Raw genomic sequence first — 21,910 nt, 5'->3', positions numbered from 1 at the left:
TTAGCTCTATCTGTGATCTTTAAAAAAATTTTTTTCAACATTTATTCATTTTTGAGAGACAGAGTGTAAGTGGGGTAGGGTCGGGGGGGAGGGGTGGGGGAGACACAGCATCTGAAGCAGGCTCTAGCCTCTTGAGCTGTCAGCACAGAGGCCGACATAGGGCCCGAACTTAACAGACCGCGAGATCATGACCTGAGCCAAAGTTGGATGCTTAACCGACTGAGCCACACAGGTGCCCCTCTCTAATCTGTTTTAAGATAACTTTTATTTATGATGTGGGGTCAGAGACTAAGTTCATTTTTTATTAATTTCACTAGCATCATTGGTTGAAAAAGTTATTCCTTTTCCCATTGTATTGCTTTGGTTTCTTTGACAACTCAATAGGTCAGAAATAGGAGGATTTATTTGTGGACTTGGAGTTCTGTTTCATTCACCTGTATTATCTGTTCTTATGCTAGTACCACACTGTCTTGATTACGATAGTTTTATACTAAGTTTTGAGATACGGAAATGTAAGTCTTTCATTGTTGTTATTCCTTTTCAAGATTGTTTTGGCTATTATAGGTCACTTGCTTTTCCATATAAATTTTATGGTCAGTCTGTCAATTTCTGCAAAAAGCTTGCTCAGATTTAGCTGGAGATTGTGTTGAATCTATAGATCAATTTTAGGGGGAATTATCATCTATTTTAATAATATTGAAACAGGCTGATTCTCTATTCATTTGGATCTTTTACAGTTTCTTCCAGTAGTGTCTTGAAGTTTTCACAGTTTGAGATTTGTAATTCTTTTAAATTTATTACTAGTATTTTACTGTTTTTGATACTATTGCAAATGGGATCACAGTTAAAAAATTTTTTCTCATTTATAGTGTGAAGAAATACAATTGAGGGGCACCTAGGTGGCTTAGTCTGTTAAGCCTCCACGTTTGGCTCAGATCGTGATCTTATGGTTCGGGGGTTCAAGCCCCACATCGGGCTCTGTGCTGACAGCTCAGATCCTGGATCCTGTTTCGGATTCTGGGTCTCCCTCTCTTTCTGCCCCTCCCCTGCTCACACTCTGTCTCTTTTCTCTCTCAAAACTATGTAATATATTTACCTTCAAAATTACTATGGATATGGTTGGATTTTCTTCTCCCATTTTGCTACTTGTTTTCATCACATTGTAGGTCTTTTTGTGCCATTTTAAAAAATTTCTTCATGGTTGCTGTGGGTATTACAATGTGCATCTTTAACTTATTTGCTTCAGATTGTTAGGAGCTTAATTATAGTAAGTAAAGAGACTTTATTCCAGTGTAGATCTATTCCTTACCCCTTCCTTTATGTTATTGTTGTTAACATATATTATGTTTATAAGTGTTATAAACCCAGTTGAACAGTAGTGTTAATTGATGTTTTATTTGATATCTTTGAAAGGAATTAAGGAAGAGAAATATATTTATAGGTTCTTTAATATTAAACTGAGTATTAACATTTGTGATATTTCTCAGTTCTTCCTGTGGATTTGAATTTCTGTCTGGTGTCATTTCTTTGCTACACTATAACTCTAGTCCCTCCCTTCATTGCCTTTGTGCTCTTTTTAATATTTATTGCATTTTTATGTACTATAAGCTCAACTATACAGTTTTAGAATTGTTATTTTGTAAAGTTTTCATTTAAATTAGTTAAGAGAGGGGTGCCTGGGTGGGTCAGTTGGTTAAGCATCCAACTTAGGTCAGGTCTTGATCTTGCAGTTCATGAATTCAAGCCCTGTATCAGACTCTGTGCTGACAGCTCAGAGCCTGGAGTCTGTTTTGCATTCTGTGACTCCCTCTCTGCCCCTCCCCTGCTTGTGCTCTCTTGCTCACTCGCTCTCCTCTCACAAAAATAAACATTAAAAAAAATTAAAAATAAATCTGTTAAGAGAAGAAAATAGAAGAAGATATGTTTTTTACTGTCTTTTATATTTACTGTATAATGACTTCACCATTGCTCCTTTTTTCATGTGGCTTTGAGATGATCATCTGGTGTTATTTCAGCCCAGTAAATTTCCTATAGTATTCCTCATCAGGCTGACCTAGCAGTTAATTCTCTTTTTAAATCTAAATATTATTTATTTCACCTTCGTTTTTTAAGGATAATATTCCTACAGGATATTCTTGTAGAATTCTTGCTTGGTAGGTTTGGCTTTTGTTTTTCTGTTTAGCCCTTTGAATATGTTATCCCATTGCCTTTCTGGCCTCCATTTCTTCCTTCCTTCCTTCCTTCCTCCCTCCCTCCTTCCCTCCCTTCCTTCCTTGGTGAAAATTAAGCTTTAATCTTATTTGGGTGCCTTTGTACACAGTGAGTGATTTTTCTGTTTCCAGACGTTCTTTCTAACCTTTGCTTTTACCAATTTAACTGTAATGTGTGTTGGGGGGTATGTTTGTATTTATCTGCTTAGAGTTTGTTGAATGTCTTAGATGTGCAGATGAAGGTTTTTCATCCAGTTTTGCAAAGTTTTCTGTCATTATTCAAGTATTTTTTCTGCCTATTTCTCTCTCCTCTCCTTCTGGACTCTCATTATATGCACATTGGTGCACTTGAGAGTATCCACAAGTTTCTTGAGGTCTTTTCACTTTTCCCAATTGTCTTTTCTTTTTATTGTTTGGATTATATAACCTCTCTTAATCTATGACTTTTTATTCTTTCTTATGCCAATTTACATCTACTGTTGAGCCCCTCTAGTGAATTTTTCTGATTTGTTAATGAATTTTTTAAGTTATAGTGATTTGTTTTTCTTTGTTGATTCCTTCTGTTGATGAGTCATCATTACATTTTCCTTTATTTCTTTATGATTCCTTTGGTCCTTTGAACATATTTATAATAGCTGCTTTTAAGTCTTTGTTGAATCTAATATCTGGGCTTTTCAACTTTTTTTTTTTTTTTTTTTAAGTTCATTCCTTGGAGAGAGAGAACGAGCTGGGGAGGGGCAGGGAAGAGAGAGGGAGAGACAATTCCAAGCTGACTTCATGCTGCCAGCACAGAGCCTGATGTGGGGCTCAAACTCAAAAACCCTGAGATCATGACCTGAGCTGAAATCAAGAGTTAGATATTTAACCAGCTGAGTCACCCAGATGCCCCAAGGTTTCTGACATTCTGTAAACCTTTTCTTTTTATAGGTCATGTTTTCCTGTTTCTTTGTATGTCTTGTAATTTTTTGTTTATAAGTAGACATTTTAGAGAATATATTATAGGAAGTCCAGATTCATTTAATTCCTTACAAATGTGGTGGTTTTGCTTCTTTTTGTTTATTTAAATGGTCATTGAGTCATGTGGATTGCTTCTGTAGTATAATGCCCATGATGTTCCTTCTCAGGTTTTTGTTTGTTTGTTTTTGGTATGTTTCTTAAGCCTGGCTTCTTAGGGCTTGTACCTGGGTTGCTAATCTTAGTGATCAGCCACTGAATTGTCTGTGATTATGCTTAACACCTGGAGCCAGTAAGGATTCCACCATTTCCCAGTGCATCTGGCAGTTTATTAGTCTACTATTTATGCATTTGTAAGCCTCTTGTTGAGCTAGGAATGAGTAATTTAGAAAGGACCTGTATGGTTTCTTCTGTCAGCCCTTTGCATGAACATAGCTTTCTAGAGTACCAGTGATTAGTAGGATCTTATCAATGCCTACTTTGGCTTTCTTGTTCCATACACTCCTACTAAATTTCTGATTGATCGTCCAGGCTATCGCTTGCCCCACCAATACTGAGACCTTAGTCTAGTTGTGATTTTAGCCCTTTCTCTTTTTTTGCCATTGAGTTCTCTCCTGTTTTTAGACAGTGCTTTAAGGTATGAACCCTCCTACTTTATATCTCATACCTCTTTCTACCCCTTGGAGCCATGGGAATGTGGGGAGTATGATGGAGCAACTCCAGTCTAAAATTTCACAGGCTTCTGTTATTCTCGCAGGTGGACAGTAGATTTCCTTGAATTAATGTTTTCTCAGTTTGTTATGTTGCAGTGGTGGTTGCCCTTGATTGGTTTCTAGAGTCTTTCAGTGGTTTTTATTTTGATTATTTTGTTCAGTTTTGTTTCCTTTTTTGGGGAGAGGATTTGCTGAGCCCTTCATTTCATCATTGAAGAAGTCCTGCCTTAGTACCTTTATGGCTACAAATTGTACTCCCATCTTATGGAAAGATCCTAATTAGTCTGCTTGAGCTGCCAGAACAAAATTCCTCAGACTGGGTGCCTTAAACATTAGAAATTTATTTTCTGATGGCTCTTAAGGCTGAAAGTTCAAGATTAAAGAATCAGCAGTGTAGTTTTCTCGTGTGGACTCTCTGTTTAGTTTGTAGATGTCTTCCTTCTCAGTCCTCATATGGCCTTTACCCTGTGCATGCTCAAAGAGATTTTTTTATTTCTCTTCTTAAGGACACCTGTCTTATTGGATTATGGCCCCACCCATATGAGATCATATAACTTTAATTACCTCGTTAAAAGCCCTGTCTCTAAATACAGTCACATTAGGAGTTAGGGATTCAGTGTATGAATTTGGGAGAGATGCAGTTCAGTCCATAACAGATTTCATGGTTTCAAAACCTTGCCACATATAATTTTTTAAAATCCATAGCAGACTTCTAAAGAATCTCCATTGTGGATAGGAGTCTCTAAATGATTCTATGCAACTACTGGGTTTCAGCCTTTGGTATGAGGAAATATTCATTAAGAAACCCCCAACTACAGATAATTAAGTGGTTACTAATTTACCTGTTAGAAAACAATACAGCAGTGAAGAAACACTGTTGTACACATGCATTTCTATATGTTTATGTCATTGTTTCAGGACAGATACTTTGAGGTAGAATTTCTGAGTTAAAGTCTAAACTACATTGCCTTCCACAAAATTGCTGTAAAAAAATTTTTACAATTTTTCTCCCACCAAGTGTGGGAGAAAAAGGCAAATTTTCAACCACATCAAATCGTTAACTAAGGTCATGATGTCTGCATTTGAATACTACAGAGTGTAAGGTTCTTGTGTATGACTCCTTGTTAGTAAATACTCACGTCTGGTTTTTGACTTTCCAAAATGTTTTTTCATTCCATTTTCTGTAGAAAGATCCAATGTCTAGTGGTAGAAAGGAAATTTTTACAAAAATGGTTTTTTAAATTACATTAAATTTTGATGGAAGCTTTATTTCCTTTAAATGCTAGCTGTATTTTACTTGAAAAGTTGGCATTTCAAAGAGCTGCTGGCCTGTGGTTTTTGTTTGGTTCTCAGATGAAGTAGGTAGGTAAATGTGATTCAGGGACATGCTTCTCATGCTTAATCAGTGATATCTTAAGGTAGGAAATGTTATTGGACATCTTAGGCTGAGGATTAAATCCTCTCTCAATTGAAAGTTTTGTGTTTTTTTTTTAAGTTTATTTTAACTTATTTTGAGAGACAGAAGAGCGCACACACACGCAGGTGGGGGAGGGTCAGAGAGAGGGAGACAATCCCAAGCAGGCTCCATGCTTTTAGCACAGAGCCTGATGTGAGGCTTGAACTCACAAACCTGAGCTGAAGTTAAGAGTTCAGATGCTTAACCAAGTTAGCTACCCAGGTGCCTCTCAATTTTGAAAGGTTTTATAGTGTTTGTACATTATCAGAGTTTTCAAATAAATTGCCTTAAAATATTTTATAGTTTTGATGTTCTAATGAAATTTGAATGCAAGACTATATATACCTCCTTTTACATAAACCCCCACATAAGTTAGAGGTTGTACTGTATAGTGGGTATGACACAAGATCAATTTCTTATATTCCATTAAATAAGCAGTGTACAAAAGTGTTCAGAAAAGTGGGAGCCAAAAATTTTACATGATTTTTACTCCTATTTAATAATGTTGCTCTGAAATCTATTTTAGCAGGTTTCTCTTTGTCCACAGGTACTGTAAGGGGAATTAGATTGTAAAGTTTACATTGTAAAATGCAGTTACATGTAGTTAAGTCAACAAAGAACTTGGATGAAGGTTCTTGCATTCTATTGCTAAAGCAACATAATTTAACGAATGATGACAGTCAAGGTTTGAAATAATTTTGTGATTTTTTTTTTTATTCCTAGAAACGGCGACTTGAGCATAGTAAGAATGTAAACACAGAAAAGCTAAGAGCTCCTGTTATTTGTGTACTTGGACATGTGGATACAGGGAAGACAAAAATTCTAGATAAAGTAAGAAAATATTATTAACATTGATAAAACTTCTTATGCTAATGGTACCTTATAAAAAGCTAATAGAAACCATAGTACATATAGGCAGTTCTGTTAAATAGGTTGCTACCTTCTTATTGTTTTTGCTTCTTTTCATATTTTGAAATACAAATCTGTATCTGTTATCTTATCCCAGCTTCGTCACACACATGTGCAAGATGGTGAAGCAGGTGGCATAACACAACAAATTGGGGCCACCAATGTTCCCCTTGAAGCTATTAATGAACAGACTAAGATGATTAAAAATGTAAGTACACTGTATTTTGCATGTTTTTATCTTTAACAAAATTCAAATATAGAAAAAAAGAATAGTAGAAAGACCCACATGCTCACTATTCATAATTAACACTTGTGCCACTTCGCTCTATTTTGCTTCAGATCTCCTGCCCCCCCCCCCCCCAAAGACATTAGCTATATAAGAGCCCTCCAGTTATATTTCCTTTCCTCTTGCTCCCGGAGGCAATCACTGTTTTGAAGTTAGAGTATGTTCCCCTACATGCTTTAACACTTTTACCTTAGATCTTGGTGTTTAAAAACAATTTCCTTCCCCATCCTTTTTTCCTTCTGTCAAATTGATTGTATTTCTTTATCTCCCTTATCTCTACTTTGGAGATATTCAGCTTATTTATCTAAAATATAACACAATAAAGAAAATCACATAAGATTAAGGTAAAGCTTAATGAATCATAAAACAAAACCTTTGTGTCACCTATGTTAGGAGACAGAACCTTGGCAATTGCCTCAGAAGACCTCTGTTATGTCCCTTTCCAATCAAAATACTCTTCTACTCAGGAAGAACTTTTAAAGTAATCTCTACCTTTTAATATGTTAGAGGTTGCAAAATGTTGCTATTCCAAGCCCATTATCTGTGTTTTTTTTATTGGATTACTTCTTTAGAAAAACTGCCTGGTTTGCTGTTTGGTTACTCAGGATAATATTCGTAGTGAAGGCAGAATAAATGCCTGATCTTTTACCTTACTTACCACATTTAACATAAAGAATGACTAATTTTGTTTGGTTTTGTATAGCTATAAACGCATGGATCTAAACATATTTACGGTGTTTTAATTCATTTATGCTTGAGGTGAGAGTCTCATCTTCATCCATTGATTGGCTACTGAGTCGTTTTGATTCGCTTTTAGTAGTGTTTGGGTGCATCCATGCTGCCTGGTGTAGCAGAATCTTCTAGGCTCATCTTCTACGTACTGTGCTCCAGTCTTGGAACTAGGCCTTTTTTAAAAAAAAAACAAAAAAACTTTCCCTAATTCCAAAAGGTAAATTTGGAGCTGAGAAGTAATAGAATTGGTAACTGACACATATCCTACATTATTACATGCTAGTGTGTCTCTTTATTCCTTATTTTGTCTTAGTTTTTTTGTATATATATAGAAAGGGTCTACAGATTTGTCTCCAGTTTGGGGCAGGGTGGGGAGGCGGGAAGATTTGGTTGAGATTGTGTTTTATGAAGCTTGTTTTCTGGTAGATTGCTAAGGAAGGAGTGTTGGGAATAATATTCTTTGAGCTTCTGAATACTGCATACTCTGTGACCTTTATCCTGGAAAGTCATTTGGTTCCATATAAAATATTGGATTTACATTTTCTTTCCTTAAATATCTTAAATGTTATGCTAGTTTCTTCTCACATAAATTACTATCTTTCATGTTTGATCACAGGCTGGTTATCATCCTTTTATAAGTAATGTGGCCTTTCTGCATCTTGGTGTTGATTGTTCTGGATCAGTTTTCCAGTTATGTGAAAATTTTCCAGTTCCATTTCAGTATGTAGTTTAAAATACTTTAGGACTGCTTTCTTGAATTACAGTTTTTTAAATTCATAATTTAGAATTTATCTTTATCTGGTATTTCTGTTTTTTTAAACTTTTTTTTAATGTTTTATTTGTTTTTGAGAGAGAGATAGAGACAGCATGAGCAGGGGAGGGTCAGAGAGAGAGGGAGACCCAGAATCTGAAGACAGGCTCCAGGCTCTGAGCTAGCTGTCAGCACAGAGCCCAACGTAGGGCGTGAACCCACAAACTGTGAGATCATGACCTGAGCTGAAGTCAGATGCTTAACCGACTGAGCTACCCAGGCGCCCCTCTGGGATTTCTATGTTTGTCATTGGGGATTTTTTAACAGCTCAGAATACCAGTTGCCAGAACTTGAAACCTGGCTTTATTTTAGAACACATTTAAAGAGCATTATTTTTATTAGGCTTATATTACAGTTCTCAGGATAACTTTTATATGACAATTATATTGTTTGTATTCCAGACACTGAAGTAGAAATTATTACGGTGCACAGTGAATGTTGATTTAAGATCACCAGGATGCAGGGGCGCCTGGGTGGCTTAGTCGGTTAAGCGTCCGACTTTCGCTTAGGTCATGACCTCGCGGTTCGTGGGTTCGAGCCCCGCGTCGGGTTCTGTGCTGACTGCCAGCTCAGAGCCTGGAGCCTGTTTCAGTCTGTGACTCCCTCTCTCTCTGACCCTCCCCTGCTCACGCTGTCTCTCTCTCTCTCTCTCTCCTAGAAATAAATAAAACATTAAAAAAAAAAAAAAAAGATCACCAGGATGCAAATATAAGAAGTTTTATATTTAAATCATTTGACATAGATCAAGAGATTAGATTTTGAAAAATCATTTGAAGATTGACAAAAAGTTTAGATAAACAAGTAAAGAAAATGGTGTGTGTACATGAGAGATTTGTTGGTTAGTGCCACTCTTTAGGTTAAAGGAGAATGTGCATACCAGGCATGTTGTAATTTTTTTCCATTCATTAATAAACTTTTGTCCAGAAAATCAAATGTTTATGATATTATTTAAGCAGCATATGAAGTGTTTCTTTAATATTTTAGGTTGATGAGGTAAACTTTTCCTTAAAATGTATTTTAGGATATTTTTCAAAGTTGAGAATTGCTTTAAAGTTGGAGCAGATACATTCTTCAGATAGTGAGAACCTCTTGCATGTCACCTTTTAATTACAGATGATGGCTGCCATTTATTATTTATTGATAATCTTCTCAAATTTTTTATGACCTTAACAAAGAGAATGTTTCCTCATTTTATTTTTTTCTTAAAATTTTAAATTTTTTAAAAAAATTTATTTCTGAGAGATAGTGTGAACAGGGGAGGGTCAGAGTGAGGGAGAAACAGAATCGGATGCAGACTCCAGGCTCTGAGCTAGCTGTCAGCACAGAGCCTGACGTGGGGCTTGAACCCACGAACCACGAGATCATGACCTGAGCCGAAGTCAGACACTTAACCGACTGAGCCACCCAGGCGCCCCTCATTTCATTTTTTTTCTTGCAAACTCTTTGTTATTAATGAAAATACTAATTGTTGTGCTTTGCTGGTTGACTGATGGTTTCAAAACCATTTATTTAGAAAAGGAAGTGGTGATATTTTTAAGTTTTCATGGCAGAATAATTGTTTTTATAAAGAAACTTTATAAAGTTCAGCTTCCTTAAGCTCTCCACTTTCCCTCGCCTTTTCTAGTTTGATAGAGAGAACGTACGAATTCCAGGAATGCTGATTATTGATACTCCCGGGCATGAGTCTTTCAGGTAAGAGCAACTTGAAACCAAACTGCTTAAAACTATTAAGTCTAAAAGTTCAGTGAGTGAGACGTCTGATTAAACAATTTTTGGGTTGTATTTTAAGGTATATGGTCCCACTTCTTTTTTTTTTTTTTTTTTTTTATAAATAGTTTATTATCAAGTTGGTTTCCATATAACATCCAGTGCTCATCCCCACAAATGCCCTCCTCCATGCCCATCTCCCCCCTCCTTCCCCACATCCATCAGTCCTCAGTTTGTTCTCAACATTCAAGAGACTCTATTGGTTTGCCTCTCTCCGTTTCCCCCACCATTTCCCCCATCCTTCTCCCGCATGGTCCTCAGTTAAGTTCCTCCTAATCCTCCTATACATGCAAACATATGGTATTTGTCCTTCTCTGCCTGACTTATTTCGCTCAGCATAACACCCTCAAGGTCCATCCAGGTTGCTACAGATGGCCAGATTTCATTGTTTCTCATTGCCATGTAGTATTCCATCATATAGATAAATATGTGGTCCCACTTCTGATCCTCATCTGTGCCTTACTGAATAAATAGTAATTTATTTGTATATTTATATTTTATGGAGATCTTTTCTACTTTGAAAGACCAACTCCTAATACATACTTGGTCTGTCTCCTGTGAAACCCAATATAGTAGAATTTATCCTGTTGCCTCTTGGCCATATACCTTAGTGCAAAAACCTTGCCCAGTGCAATTTGCTGAAATATTGGGTTAACTTCTGTAACTAACTCATTTCAGTCGATGTAGGTTCATTGTGTCAGATAAGCATTTGGCAAGTTAAGGGCTAATGGCTCTTGACTGTTAATGCATGTACTTCATTTTGGTTTTTTGTGCAGATTTTACAAAGAATTTGTTTCTTTAAGAAAATAGTAATTTTAAGATTTCATTCATCTTTTCCCTCTTTTCAACAGTAATCTGAGAAACAGAGGAAGCTCTCTTTGTGATATTGCCATTTTAGTCGTTGATATTATGCATGGTTTGGAACCTCAAACAATTGAATCTATTAACCTTCTCAAATCTAAAAAATGTCCCTTCATTGTTGCACTCAATAAGGTAAGCTTCCCTGAAAAATTAAATGTGAAAACATGCTTCTTAAATTTTGTGATTAAACAGTTTTTTTAATGTCTTATTTATTTCTGAGAAAGAGAGAGCACATGAGCAGGGGAGGGTCAGAGAGAGAGGGAGAGACAGAATAGGAAGCAGACTCCACGCTCTGAGCTAGCTGTCAGCACAGAGCCTGATGTGGGGCTCCAACCCATGAACCATGAGATCATGACCTGAGCTGAAGTTGGACGCTTAACCGACTGAGCCACCCAGGCGACCCAAATTTTTGTGATTAAACAAATGTGTCATAGAATAACTTTCATATAAGTATGTTCTCATGTCAAGTTAAATGTATTTTGACAGATTTATACACACATATAACCACTACCATCAGAACATAGACCATCTCCATATTCCCAGAATGTTCTCTTGTGTTTTTTTACAGTAAGCCTATCCCCCCTTGTCAAGCCCAACACTGATCTTCCCATCAGATCAGTCGGTAAAACAGACTATTTCATATTAATAGAATTACACAATGTGTAATCTTTTGAGTCTGGCCTTTTCCATACTTATGATATTTTGCATTTATCCAAGTTGTTCCATATACCATTGGTGGTTCCTTTTCATTGATGAGTAATATTTCATTATGTAAATAATACCACACTTCATCCGTTTATACATTGAAGAATACTTGAATTGATTCCACTTCTGGGTTGTTAACGAAGCAGCTATAAACATTTCCATATGTCTTTGAGTTGAAATTTCTTTTGAGTAAATATTTAAAAAGAGAACTGCTGGTTCAAGTGGTATGTATATGTTCCACTTAATGAGAAAATGACATTTTCCCAAAAAGAGGTTGTACCACTTAATATTTTAGGATTTCAGTTTTCCATATTGTCATCACTTGTTCTACTTACAGCCATTGTAATAAGTGTGTAATGATAAATTATTATGGTTTAATTTGCATTTCTGTGATGACTAATGGCATCAAAAATTTTTTTCTGTATTTATTTGCCATCTCTCTGTGAAGTAACTATTTTAAAATCTTTGTTCATTTTTTATTAGATTGTGGTCTTGTTGAATTTTTAGAGTTATATATTGTCGATGTAAGTCCTTTGTCAATTATACGTATTGCAGGTGTGTTCTTGTAGTCTAGGACTTGGTTTTTCATTTTCGTGATGATGTGGTTTTGAAAAGCAAAAATTTCTAATTTTGGTGGTCTGGTGTGTGAGAATTTTTTTATAATTTGTGTTTCTTATGTTCTCTAAGTAATCTTTAACCATCCCAAGTTTATGAAAAAAATTTTTAAGTGTTCCTAGATAGTTAACATTTAGATCTTTGATTATTTTTAGTTAATTTTTGTGCTTAGTATAAGGATCAGGGTTCACTTTTTTCTACATGAATATCCAGTTCAAAACATTTGTTGGAAAGATTATACTTTCTTTTTTTAATTTCTTTTTATAATGATGTATATTTGACACAATGGTACATTAGTTTCAGATGTACAGCATAGTGATTATTATACTGTACATATTTTGCTATGCTCACAAATGTAGCTACCATCTTTCACTGTATAATCCTATTACAGTAGCATCAACTATATCCTGTGCTGTACCTTTCATTCTTGTAATTTATACATTCTATAACTGGAGTCCTATATCTCCTGTCCCCTTCACCCATTTTACCCATGCCTCCTTCCCCCTGCCAGCCTCTGACAGTCGCATTGTTAGGTTTATAGGTCTGTTTCTACTTTTTGGTTGTTTGCTTGTTATTTTTTTCTTTTTTGATTTGCATATAAGAAATCATATGGTATTTGTCTTTCTGTGTCAGTCTTATTTCACGTAGCATAAAGCATAATATCCTTTGGGTCCATCCACGTTTTAAATGGCAAGGTGTCATTCATTTTTATGGTGTGGGTGTGTACAAGTACATACCACATCTTTATCCATTTAACTATCATTGAACATTTGGGTTGCTTCCATATCTTGGATATTGTAAATACTGCAACAAGCCTGGGGTGCATCTATATTTTCATATTAGTGGTTCATTTCTTTGGGTAAATACCCAGTAGTGGAATTGCTGGATCATAATGATAATTCTCTTTTTAATTTTTTGCGGAACTTCCATACTGTTTTCCACATTGGTTGCACCAATTTACATTCCCACCAACAGGGCCGGAGGTTTTCCTTTTCTACACATCCTCACTGATACTATTTATTGTCTTTGTGATACCAGCCATTCTGACTCTAATAAGGTGATATCTCATTGTGGTTTTGTATTTCCCTAATGATTAATGATGTTGAGCATCTTTTAATGTGTCTCTTGGCCATCTGGATGTCTTCTGGATAGAAAAATGTCTATTTAGGTTTTCTGCCCATTTTTTATTTTGGATTATTTGTATTTGGGTGTATAGCATTATAGATACTCTTTATATATGTTTGATGTTAACTCTGTTGGTTGGCTATATCATTTGTAAATACCTTCTCTCATTCCATAGATTGCTTTTTTGTTTGTTGAAGTTTTCCCTCACTGTACAGAAGGTTTTCATTTTGGTTTAGTCCCAATAGTTTATTTTTATTTTTGTTTCCCTTGTCTTTGGAGACATATATAGAAAAATGTTACTACAGCTGATGTCAGAGGAATTACTGCCTTTGTTCTCTTCTGGTTTTGTAGTTTTAGGTCTTACATTTAGAGCTTTAATACATTTTAAGTTTGTTTTTGTGTATGGTGTTAGAAAGTGGTCCAGTTTTATTCTTTTATAGCAGTCCAAGTTTCCCAGCGTCATTTGTTGAAGAACTACTTTTCCTCATTGTATATTCCTTTCTTCTTTGTAATATATTGACCCTAAAACATTGGTTTACTTCAGAGCTCTCTGTTTTGTTCCATTGATTGATGTGTTTATTTTTGTGGCAGTACCATTCTATTTTCATTACTTTAGTTTTGTATTATAGCTTGAAATCTAGGATTGTGTTACTTCAGCTTTGTTCTTTTTTCTCAAGATTGATTTGGCTATTTAGGGTCTTTTGTGATTCTGTACAGATTTTAGGATTATTTATTATAGTTCTGTGAAAAATGCTTTTGGTATTTTGATTGGGACTGCATTGAATCTGTAGATTGATTTGGGTAGGATGGACATTTTAACACTATTCTTCCAGTCCATGATTGTTGGTCTGTCTTTCTGTTTGTGTCATTTTCAGTTTTTTTTATCACTGCCTTTGAGTTTTCAGAGTACGGATTTTTCAGTTTTGGTTAACTTTATTCCTAGGTATTTTATTCTTTCTGGTACAACTCTAAGTGGAATGGTATTCTTGCATTTCTCCTACTTCATTATTAGTGTATAGAAATGCAAGAGATTTTTATGTATTAATTTTGTATCCTCCCAACTTTACTGAATTCATGTATTTAATAATTTTTGGGTAGAGTCTTTAGGGGTTTCAATATATATTATCCTGTAATTATCAGTGGATAGTGACAGTTTTACCTCTTCCTAACCAATTTGGATGCCTTTTGTTGTCTGATTGCTACTGCTGGGACTTCCCATGTAATATTGAATAAAAGTGGCAAAAGCATACATTCTTGCCCTGTTCCTGATCTTAGAGGAAAAACTCTCAAGTTTTTCACCATTGAGTATGATATTAGCTGTTGGTTTGTCATATATGGTCTTTATTATGTTGCAGTATGTTCCCTCTAAACCTACTTTGTTCAGTTTTTATCATGAATGGATATTGGCTTTTGTCAGATGCCTTTTCTGAATCTGTTGAGATGATTTTATGATTTTTGTCCTTCATTTTGTTAATGTGGTACATCAGCTTGATTGATCTGTGGATATTGAACCTGAATGATCCATTTTAGTGTTGGATCCATTGTTGAATTTGACTTGCTCATATTTTGTTGAGGATTTTTGCATCTATGTTCATCAGACATTGGCATGCAGTTTTCTTTTTTTGTAATGTTTTTGTCCGGTTTTGGAACTGGATTAATCCTAACATCATAGAATGTATTTGGAAATTTTTCTTTCTCTCCTTTTTTTTTGGAATAGTTTGAGGGAATAGCTATTGACTGTTCTTTAAATGTTAGGTAGAATTCATCTTTGGGGCACCTGGGTGGCTTAGTCGGTTAAGCGTCCGACTTTCGCTTAGGTCATGATCTCGCGGTTCGTGGGTTCGAGCCCCGCGTCGGGCTCTGTGCTGACTGCCAGCTCAGAGCCTGGAGCCTATTTCAGAGTCTTTGTCTCCCTCTCTCTCTCTAACCTTCCCCTGTTCACGCTGTCTCTCTCTCTCTCTCTCCTAGAAATAAATTTAAAAAAAAAACAAAACAAAAAAAAATCTTTGAAGACATTTGGTTTCAGAAGTCCTAGACTTTTGTTTATTGGTATTGTTTTGATTATTGGTACAATTTTGTTACTAGTAATTGGTCTGTTTAGATTTTCTGTTTCCTCCTGATTCTGTCTTGGAAGATTTTATGTTTCCAATTATTTATTTATTCTAAATTGTCAAAATTGTTGGCATATAATTTTTGGTAACAGGCTCATAATCCTGTATTTCTGTGGTGTCTGTTGCTTCTTTTTCCTTTCTGATTTTGAGCCTTTTTTCTCAGTCTAGCTAAAGGTTTATTAATTTTGTTTTTCATTTTACAGAATGAGCTGTTGGTTTCATTGACTTTTTCCTGTTGTTCTTTTTTTATAATCTCTTTCATTTATTTTTGCTCTGATGTTTATTATTTCCTTCCTTCTTGGAAGCCACAAAAAACTTGGTGGGTTTTTTGTTTTTGTTTTTGTTTTTGTTCTTCCATTTCCTTTAGGTGTAAGGTTAGACTGGTTTTTTGAGATTTTTCTTACTTCTTGAGATATGCCTGTATTGCTATGAATTTTCCTCTTAGAACTGCTTTCACTGTTATTACAAAGATATTGGACTGTTTTGTTTTTGTTTTTATTTGTCTCAAGATATTTTTTTAATTAAAAAAATTTTTTTTTAAAGTCTATTTTTGAAAGAGAGAGGCGGGAGCGAGTGAGTGTGAGCTGGGGAAGGGCAGAGAGAGAGAGGAGGAGAGGGAGACACGGAATCTGAAATAGGCTCCAGGCTCTGAGCTGTGAGCACAAAGCCTGACATGGGGTTTGAACTCTGAACCGGTGAGATTATGACCTGAGCCAAAGTTGGACACTGAACCATCTGTGCCACCCAGGTGCCCCTTGTCTCAAGTCATTTTTAAAATTTCCTCTTTGGGGGCACCTGGGTGGCTTAGTCGGTTGAGCGTCCGACTTTTGCTTAGGTCATGATCTCACGGTTCGTGGGTTCGAGCCCCGCGTCGGGCTCTGTGCTGACTGCCAGCTCGGAGCCTGGAGCCTGTTTCAGTCTGTGACTCCCTCTCTCTCTGACCCTCCCCTGCTCACGATGTTTCTCTCTCTCTTTCCTAGAAATAAATAAAAACATTAAAAAAAAAATTAAAATAAAATTTCCTCTTTGATTTCTTCATTGACCTACTGGTTATTTAGTGCCATGTTGTTTAGTTTCCACGTTTGTTTGTTTTCTGCTTTTTTCCCCCCATTTTTATAGAAAAATGTAATTGATTTATATTTTTATACTGTTGTGATTCTAAAAGATTGACATTATTTCAGTCTCCTTAAATTTATTGAAACTTATTTTATGGCCTAATGTGATCCTTTCCTGAAGAATGTTCTATGTGCACTTGAAAAAAAAAAGTATTATTTTGTTTTTGCATGGCATATACTGTACATGTCCGTTAAGTCCATTTAGTCAGATTTGTCATTCAGAGATACTGTTTCTTTATTGATTTTGGATGATCTATCCATTGAGTTAAGTGGGGTATTAAAGCCTTCTACTATTCTTGTATTACTTACAGTTTCTTCTTTTATGTCTGTTCGTAATTGCTTTATGTATTTAGGTAATCCAATTTTAGTTTCATAAATATTTGCAATTGTATCTTCTTGTTGGATTGATTTCTTAATTATTCTTTAGTGCTCTTCTTTGTCTCTTGTAAAGTCTTTGCTTTAAAGTCTCTTGTCGGATATTAGCATTGCTGCCCTGGCTGTTGTTTTCTTTCCACTTTCATTTATAAAGCTACAAAGAATAGCCTTTTCACTTCTTTCTCTTTTACTCTGTGTGTGTGTTTAGGGCTAAAGTTTAGGCAGCAAATAGTTCTATTTTTTCTTTTTTTTTTTTTTTTAAGCTTATTTATATATTTTGTGAGAGAGAGAGTGCGCACAAGCACACCACATGCAGAGAGGAGGGGCAGAGAGAAGGAGAGACAGAATCCCAAGCAGGCTCCGCGCCATCAGTACAGAGTCTGAGGTGGGGTTTTGAACTCACAAACTATGAGATCATTATGACCTGGGCCAAGATCACAGAGTTGAACACTTAATAGACTGAGCCACCGAGGCACCCCAAATGGTTCTATTTTGTTAACCATTCTGTCACCCTATAGTTTTCGATTGGAACATTCAGACCATTTACATTTAAAGTAATTATTGATAGGTATGTACTTACTGCCATTTTTCATTTGTTTTCTGGTTGTTTTTATAATTCTCTCTTCCTTCTCTTGCTCTCTTTTTTTGTGATTGATGACTTTCTTTACTGTCATGATTGGATTTTTTTTATGTGTCTGTTATGGTTTTGGTTTTTGTTTTGGTTATCATGAAGTTCGTATATGTAACTTCCCAAGTATGTAGTAGTCTGTTAATGGTCTCTTATGTTTAAACATAGTCTAGAAGAACTTCATTTTTGTTTATCTCCTTCACATATTAAGTATATGTTGTTATATTTTGCGTCTTTTTATTTTGTGAGGCTTCTTTCCTTTCATAATTTTGTTCTTTTATGGCCTTTTCTTTTCCACTTCTTGTAAGACTGGTGTAGTGGCAAAGAACTCCGTTAACTTTTGTTTGGGAAACTCTTTAGCTGTTCGTCATTTCTGAATGCTAATCTTGCTGGGTAGTGTTCTTAATTGTGGTTCTTTTCCACTCCTTCCTGGCCTGCAAATTTCTGCTGAAGTATCAGCCTTGTGAGGTACATCTTGTTTGGAGCTCTCTGCGATTCCTGAATCTGAATGTGGGAAGTTTTTCAGCTATTACTTCTTAGAATATGTTTTCTGCCCCTTTTTCTCTGTCTTCTCGCCTTATTGGGCCTTTATAACATGGATGTTTATTTGCTTGATGTTATGCTGTTATCCATCAGATCCCTTAATCTGTCCTTATTTTTAAATTCTTTTTTTTTTTTTCTTCCTGTTCAGCTTTGATGCTTTCCATTCCCCTGCTTTCCAGATCACGGATCCATTCTTCTCATCCTTAAATCTATCGATTCTCTTTAATGTATTTTTCATTAGTTATTGTATTCTTCAATTCCGATTGCTACTTTTCTACATTTGATATGCCTTTTTGAAGTTCTGCCAGACTTCATTCATGGTTCTCTCCAGTCCGGTAAGCATCTTCATTACTATTACTTTGAATGCTTTATCAGGCATATTACTTATCTCCTTTTCATTTAATTCTTTTCTGAGGTTTTAACTTGTTCTTTGTTTGAAGTATATTCTTTTTGTTGTTTTGACTTCCTGTTTATTTCTATGAATTATGTGGAACAGCTATTTTTCTTTAACTAGAGGGAATGATCTCGTGAGTTCCTGTGTAGAATGTGCTTGATGAGTTTGGGTGGCTGGCTGGTGTTCATGGATTGGGGATCCCGGCACTTTGCATGCTGGGGCCATTCTGGTGTGATAGAACTGAAGTGGATTCAAACTGGGCATTTCTGGAGCTCTCCATCCAAAGGGCAGCACAGGTGGAGTTGAAATGGGTGAAAGCCAGGAGGACCCAGGGCTCTCTTTGTGGAGGGCACCATAGCATCACAGCTAGAGCTGAAGTGGGTGTAAGCCAGGAGATTCTGGGGCTCTCCTTGCAGAGAACACTCTGACAGGATAGCTGAAAGTGAGTGGGCACAGGCCGGGGCAGTCCAGTGGCACTCTGCATTGAAGGCACTCTTGAGTACAGCTGAACGAACCTAAAGTGGATGCAAGTTAGAGCTCTCGGGGCTCTCCTCACAGGGGCACCGTGATGAGGTGGCTGAAGCCAAGGGGAGTGTGGGCAAGGATGGTCTTGGGTCACTACACACAGGAGTGCCCTTGCAGGGCAGCTAGAACTGGGACTGGGGGTGCCTTGGGCACTCCATGAAGGAGGTTCCCTGGCAAGCTGTCTGTAGCTGAAGTGGTGTGGGCCCAAGTGTTCTAGGGTGCTTTGTGCTTGTGTCACTTTGACGAGACAGCTGGAGCTGTAGTGAGGCTGGCCAGGTGTGTCTTGGTATGCACCCCACTGGAGCCACCTTGATGGGATGGCTTGGGCTGGTGTGGGCTCGGAACTCAGGGCTGACTGAGGTGTTAGGCCATCTGGAGTGCCTGGACCTTGCTCCTGTCTATGCTGTCAGGGTGGAGGGGAATGTAAACTGTGGTACTTGGCAGTTTCTCTTGACCTGGATAGAGAGAGTTTCAGTAGTTCCTCTGCTGTTAGGCAGGGTTCTGGAGCTGGTTCCTTTATAGTCTAGATGTCTGCAAACCACAGCTTTTTTTCTGTACCTCAGGGCAGATGAATCTGTTCACAGTCCCTCAGTACTATCCTTCCACACAGCAGTTTGCAGTGTTGTGAATGGGGGGGGGGGGGTTGTCCTCTTTGTTTCTGTGTCTCTGTCTCTCTTGCCATTCTCCACGTGGTCTTTGTTGTACAGAGGCTGTTCAGTCAGCTCTCAGTTCTTTTTCAGGATGAATTGTTCTGTAAATAGGTATAGGTTTAGTGTGTCCATGGAGATAGTGTGGTCACTGTCTCCCTACATATTGCCATCTTGGACCAGAAGTTCTCCATTGAATTTCTTTTGAATCTTTGTTGAATGTTAATTGACTATATATGTCCCTTATTGGTATTTATCTTCTCTTCCATTGACCTGTATATCCATCCTTACGCCACTACTACCCTGTTTTGGTAATAACTTTATAGTAATATCTTGAAAGCAGGTAGAGGTAATTTTCACTTTTTGTTTCTCAAAATTGTTCTGGTTATTTTAGGGTTCTTTAATTTTCTTTCTTTCTTTTTTTTTTTTTTTTTAAATTTCTAGGAGAGAGAGAGAGACAGCGTGAGCAGGGGAGGGTCAGAGAGAGAGGGAGTCACAGACTGAAACAGGCTCCAGGCTCTGAGCTGGCAGTCAGCACAGAGCCCAACGCGGGGCTCGAACCCACGAACCACGAGATCATGACCTAAGCGAAAGTCGGACGCTTAACCGACTAAGCCACCCAGGTGCCCCGGGTTCTTTAATTTTCATATAAAGTTCAGAATCTGCTTCTTAGTTTTTATAAAAAGCCTTTTGGAATTTTGTTTGATGTTTTATTCAGTTTGTAGATAAATTCTGTGAGAGTTGACATTTTATCAAAATTGAGTCTTCTGATAAGTGAACATGATATCTGTATTTACTTAGTTCTTTATTTCCTCCTGGTTATATTTCGTACCTTCATTGTGTGTGGGACATATTTTTCTAAATTTATTCATAGTATTTTCATGGTTTTGATGCTATTGTAAATAACATTTAAAAATTTGGGGGTTTCTAATTTTAACTTTATATAGGAATATAGTTAATTTTTATGTATTCATTTTTAAATCTTATGATCTTACTAAATTCACTGATTAGGCCTAGTAGCTTCTTTTGTAGATCTTTTAGGATTTTTCCATGTTATCTGCAAATATAGGCTATTTTCATGTGTGTGCTCTGTAAACTTTCTTCTTCCCTACTTTACTAACTAGACCTTCTGGAATAATGTTGAAGTAATGTCAGACTTCTTTGCTTTCTTCCCTACCTTAAGGGGAAGTATTGATCTTTCACCATTACATGTGATGTCAACAGTAAACTTGCTTAAAGTGTTTTTGTTTTAAGTCATGAAATGTTAATTTTTGTCAGATGGCTATTCTGCGTCTCTTAAGATATTCATGTGGCTTTTCATTTTTATTCTGTAACATGAGTTACTGTTGATATTTTGAGGAGACTTTACTAACATTTTTATTTTTCTTAAAGCCGTTTAAGATTGCACAGCAGTGTTGACAGGAAGGTACAGAGATTTCCCACATACGCGTACGCATAGCCTCCCCCTAATATCAGCGCCTTCCCTCCTACTCCAGAGTGGTACGTTTGTTATAATTGATAGACTTACACTGACACATCATTATCACCCAAAGTCAGTAGTTTACTTTAGGGTTCATTCTTGGTGTTGTACATTCTGTGGATTTGGATAAATGTATAATGACATGAATCCATCATTTTCATATCATGTGTTATTTTCATTGCGTAAAAATTCTTTCTGCTCTGCCTGTTCCTTTCCCAATCTCCCAGTCCCTAGCAAAAAGATCCCTGATCTTTGTACTGTCTGCATAGTTTTGCCTTTTCTGGAGTTTCATATAGGTGGAATCATACAGGATTTTATGGTAAAAGTTTTTTAGATCACCTTTTTTCACTTAGAAATAAGAATTAAAGTTTCCTCCATGTATTTTCATGGCTTGATAGCTCATTGTTTTAGTTTTGGCTCATTTACTTTGCTTAATAATTCATTCCATTGTCTGGATACACTAGTGTTTATTCATTCACCCATTGAAGGACATCTCGGTTGTTTACAGGCTTTGCAGTTATGAATAAAAGCTACTGTGAACCTCTTTGTGCAGGTTTGTGTGTGGACATATGTTTTCTGGTCCTCTGGGTTAATACCAAAGAGTGTGATGGTGGATTGTATGGTAAAAGTTTTTAGTTTTAGAATAGACTACCCAAGTGGCTCTCACAGTTTACAGTCCCACCAGCAGTGAATCAGAGCTCCTGTTGCTCTACATCTTTACCAGTAATTGATGTTGAGTTTTGGATTGTGGCCATTTTAGTAGAGGTATGTAGTGGTATCTTCTTGCTCTTTTAAATTCTTTGGCCCATTTTTAAATTGGATTATTTTCTTTTCTTTTTTTTTTTTTTATGTTTTTATTTATTTTTTGGAGAGAGAGAGAGTGTGTGAGCAGGGGAGGGTCAGAAAGAGAGGGAGTCACAGACTGAAACAGGCTCCAGGCTCCGAGCC

At 36.5% G+C, this 21,910-nt stretch overlaps 1 protein-coding gene across 2 annotated transcripts in view; it reads left to right on the top strand.

The window, feature by feature from the left end:
- The window catches only part of EIF5B (eukaryotic translation initiation factor 5B), a 91,054-nt gene that overhangs the window by 56,605 nt on the left and 12,539 nt on the right, over positions 1 to 21,910 (top strand). For both annotated transcript variants that reach the window (XM_039217990.1, XM_039217989.1), the window contains exons 11-14: positions 6,057 to 6,164; positions 6,340 to 6,450; positions 9,696 to 9,763; positions 10,690 to 10,831. In XM_039217990.1, coding sequence (XP_039073921.1) covers positions 6,057 to 6,164; positions 6,340 to 6,450; positions 9,696 to 9,763; positions 10,690 to 10,831 — 429 coding nt within the window. The remainder of the gene's footprint in view (positions 1 to 6,056; positions 6,165 to 6,339; positions 6,451 to 9,695; positions 9,764 to 10,689; positions 10,832 to 21,910) is intronic.

The sequence above is a fragment of the Hyaena hyaena genome, unplaced genomic scaffold, assembly GCF_003009895.1.
Source record: "Hyaena hyaena isolate Hyena2069 unplaced genomic scaffold, ASM300989v1 scaffold_731, whole genome shotgun sequence".
Taxonomy (NCBI): domain Eukaryota; kingdom Metazoa; phylum Chordata; class Mammalia; order Carnivora; family Hyaenidae; genus Hyaena; species Hyaena hyaena.
This window is presented reverse-complemented; position numbering and strand designations above follow the sequence as displayed.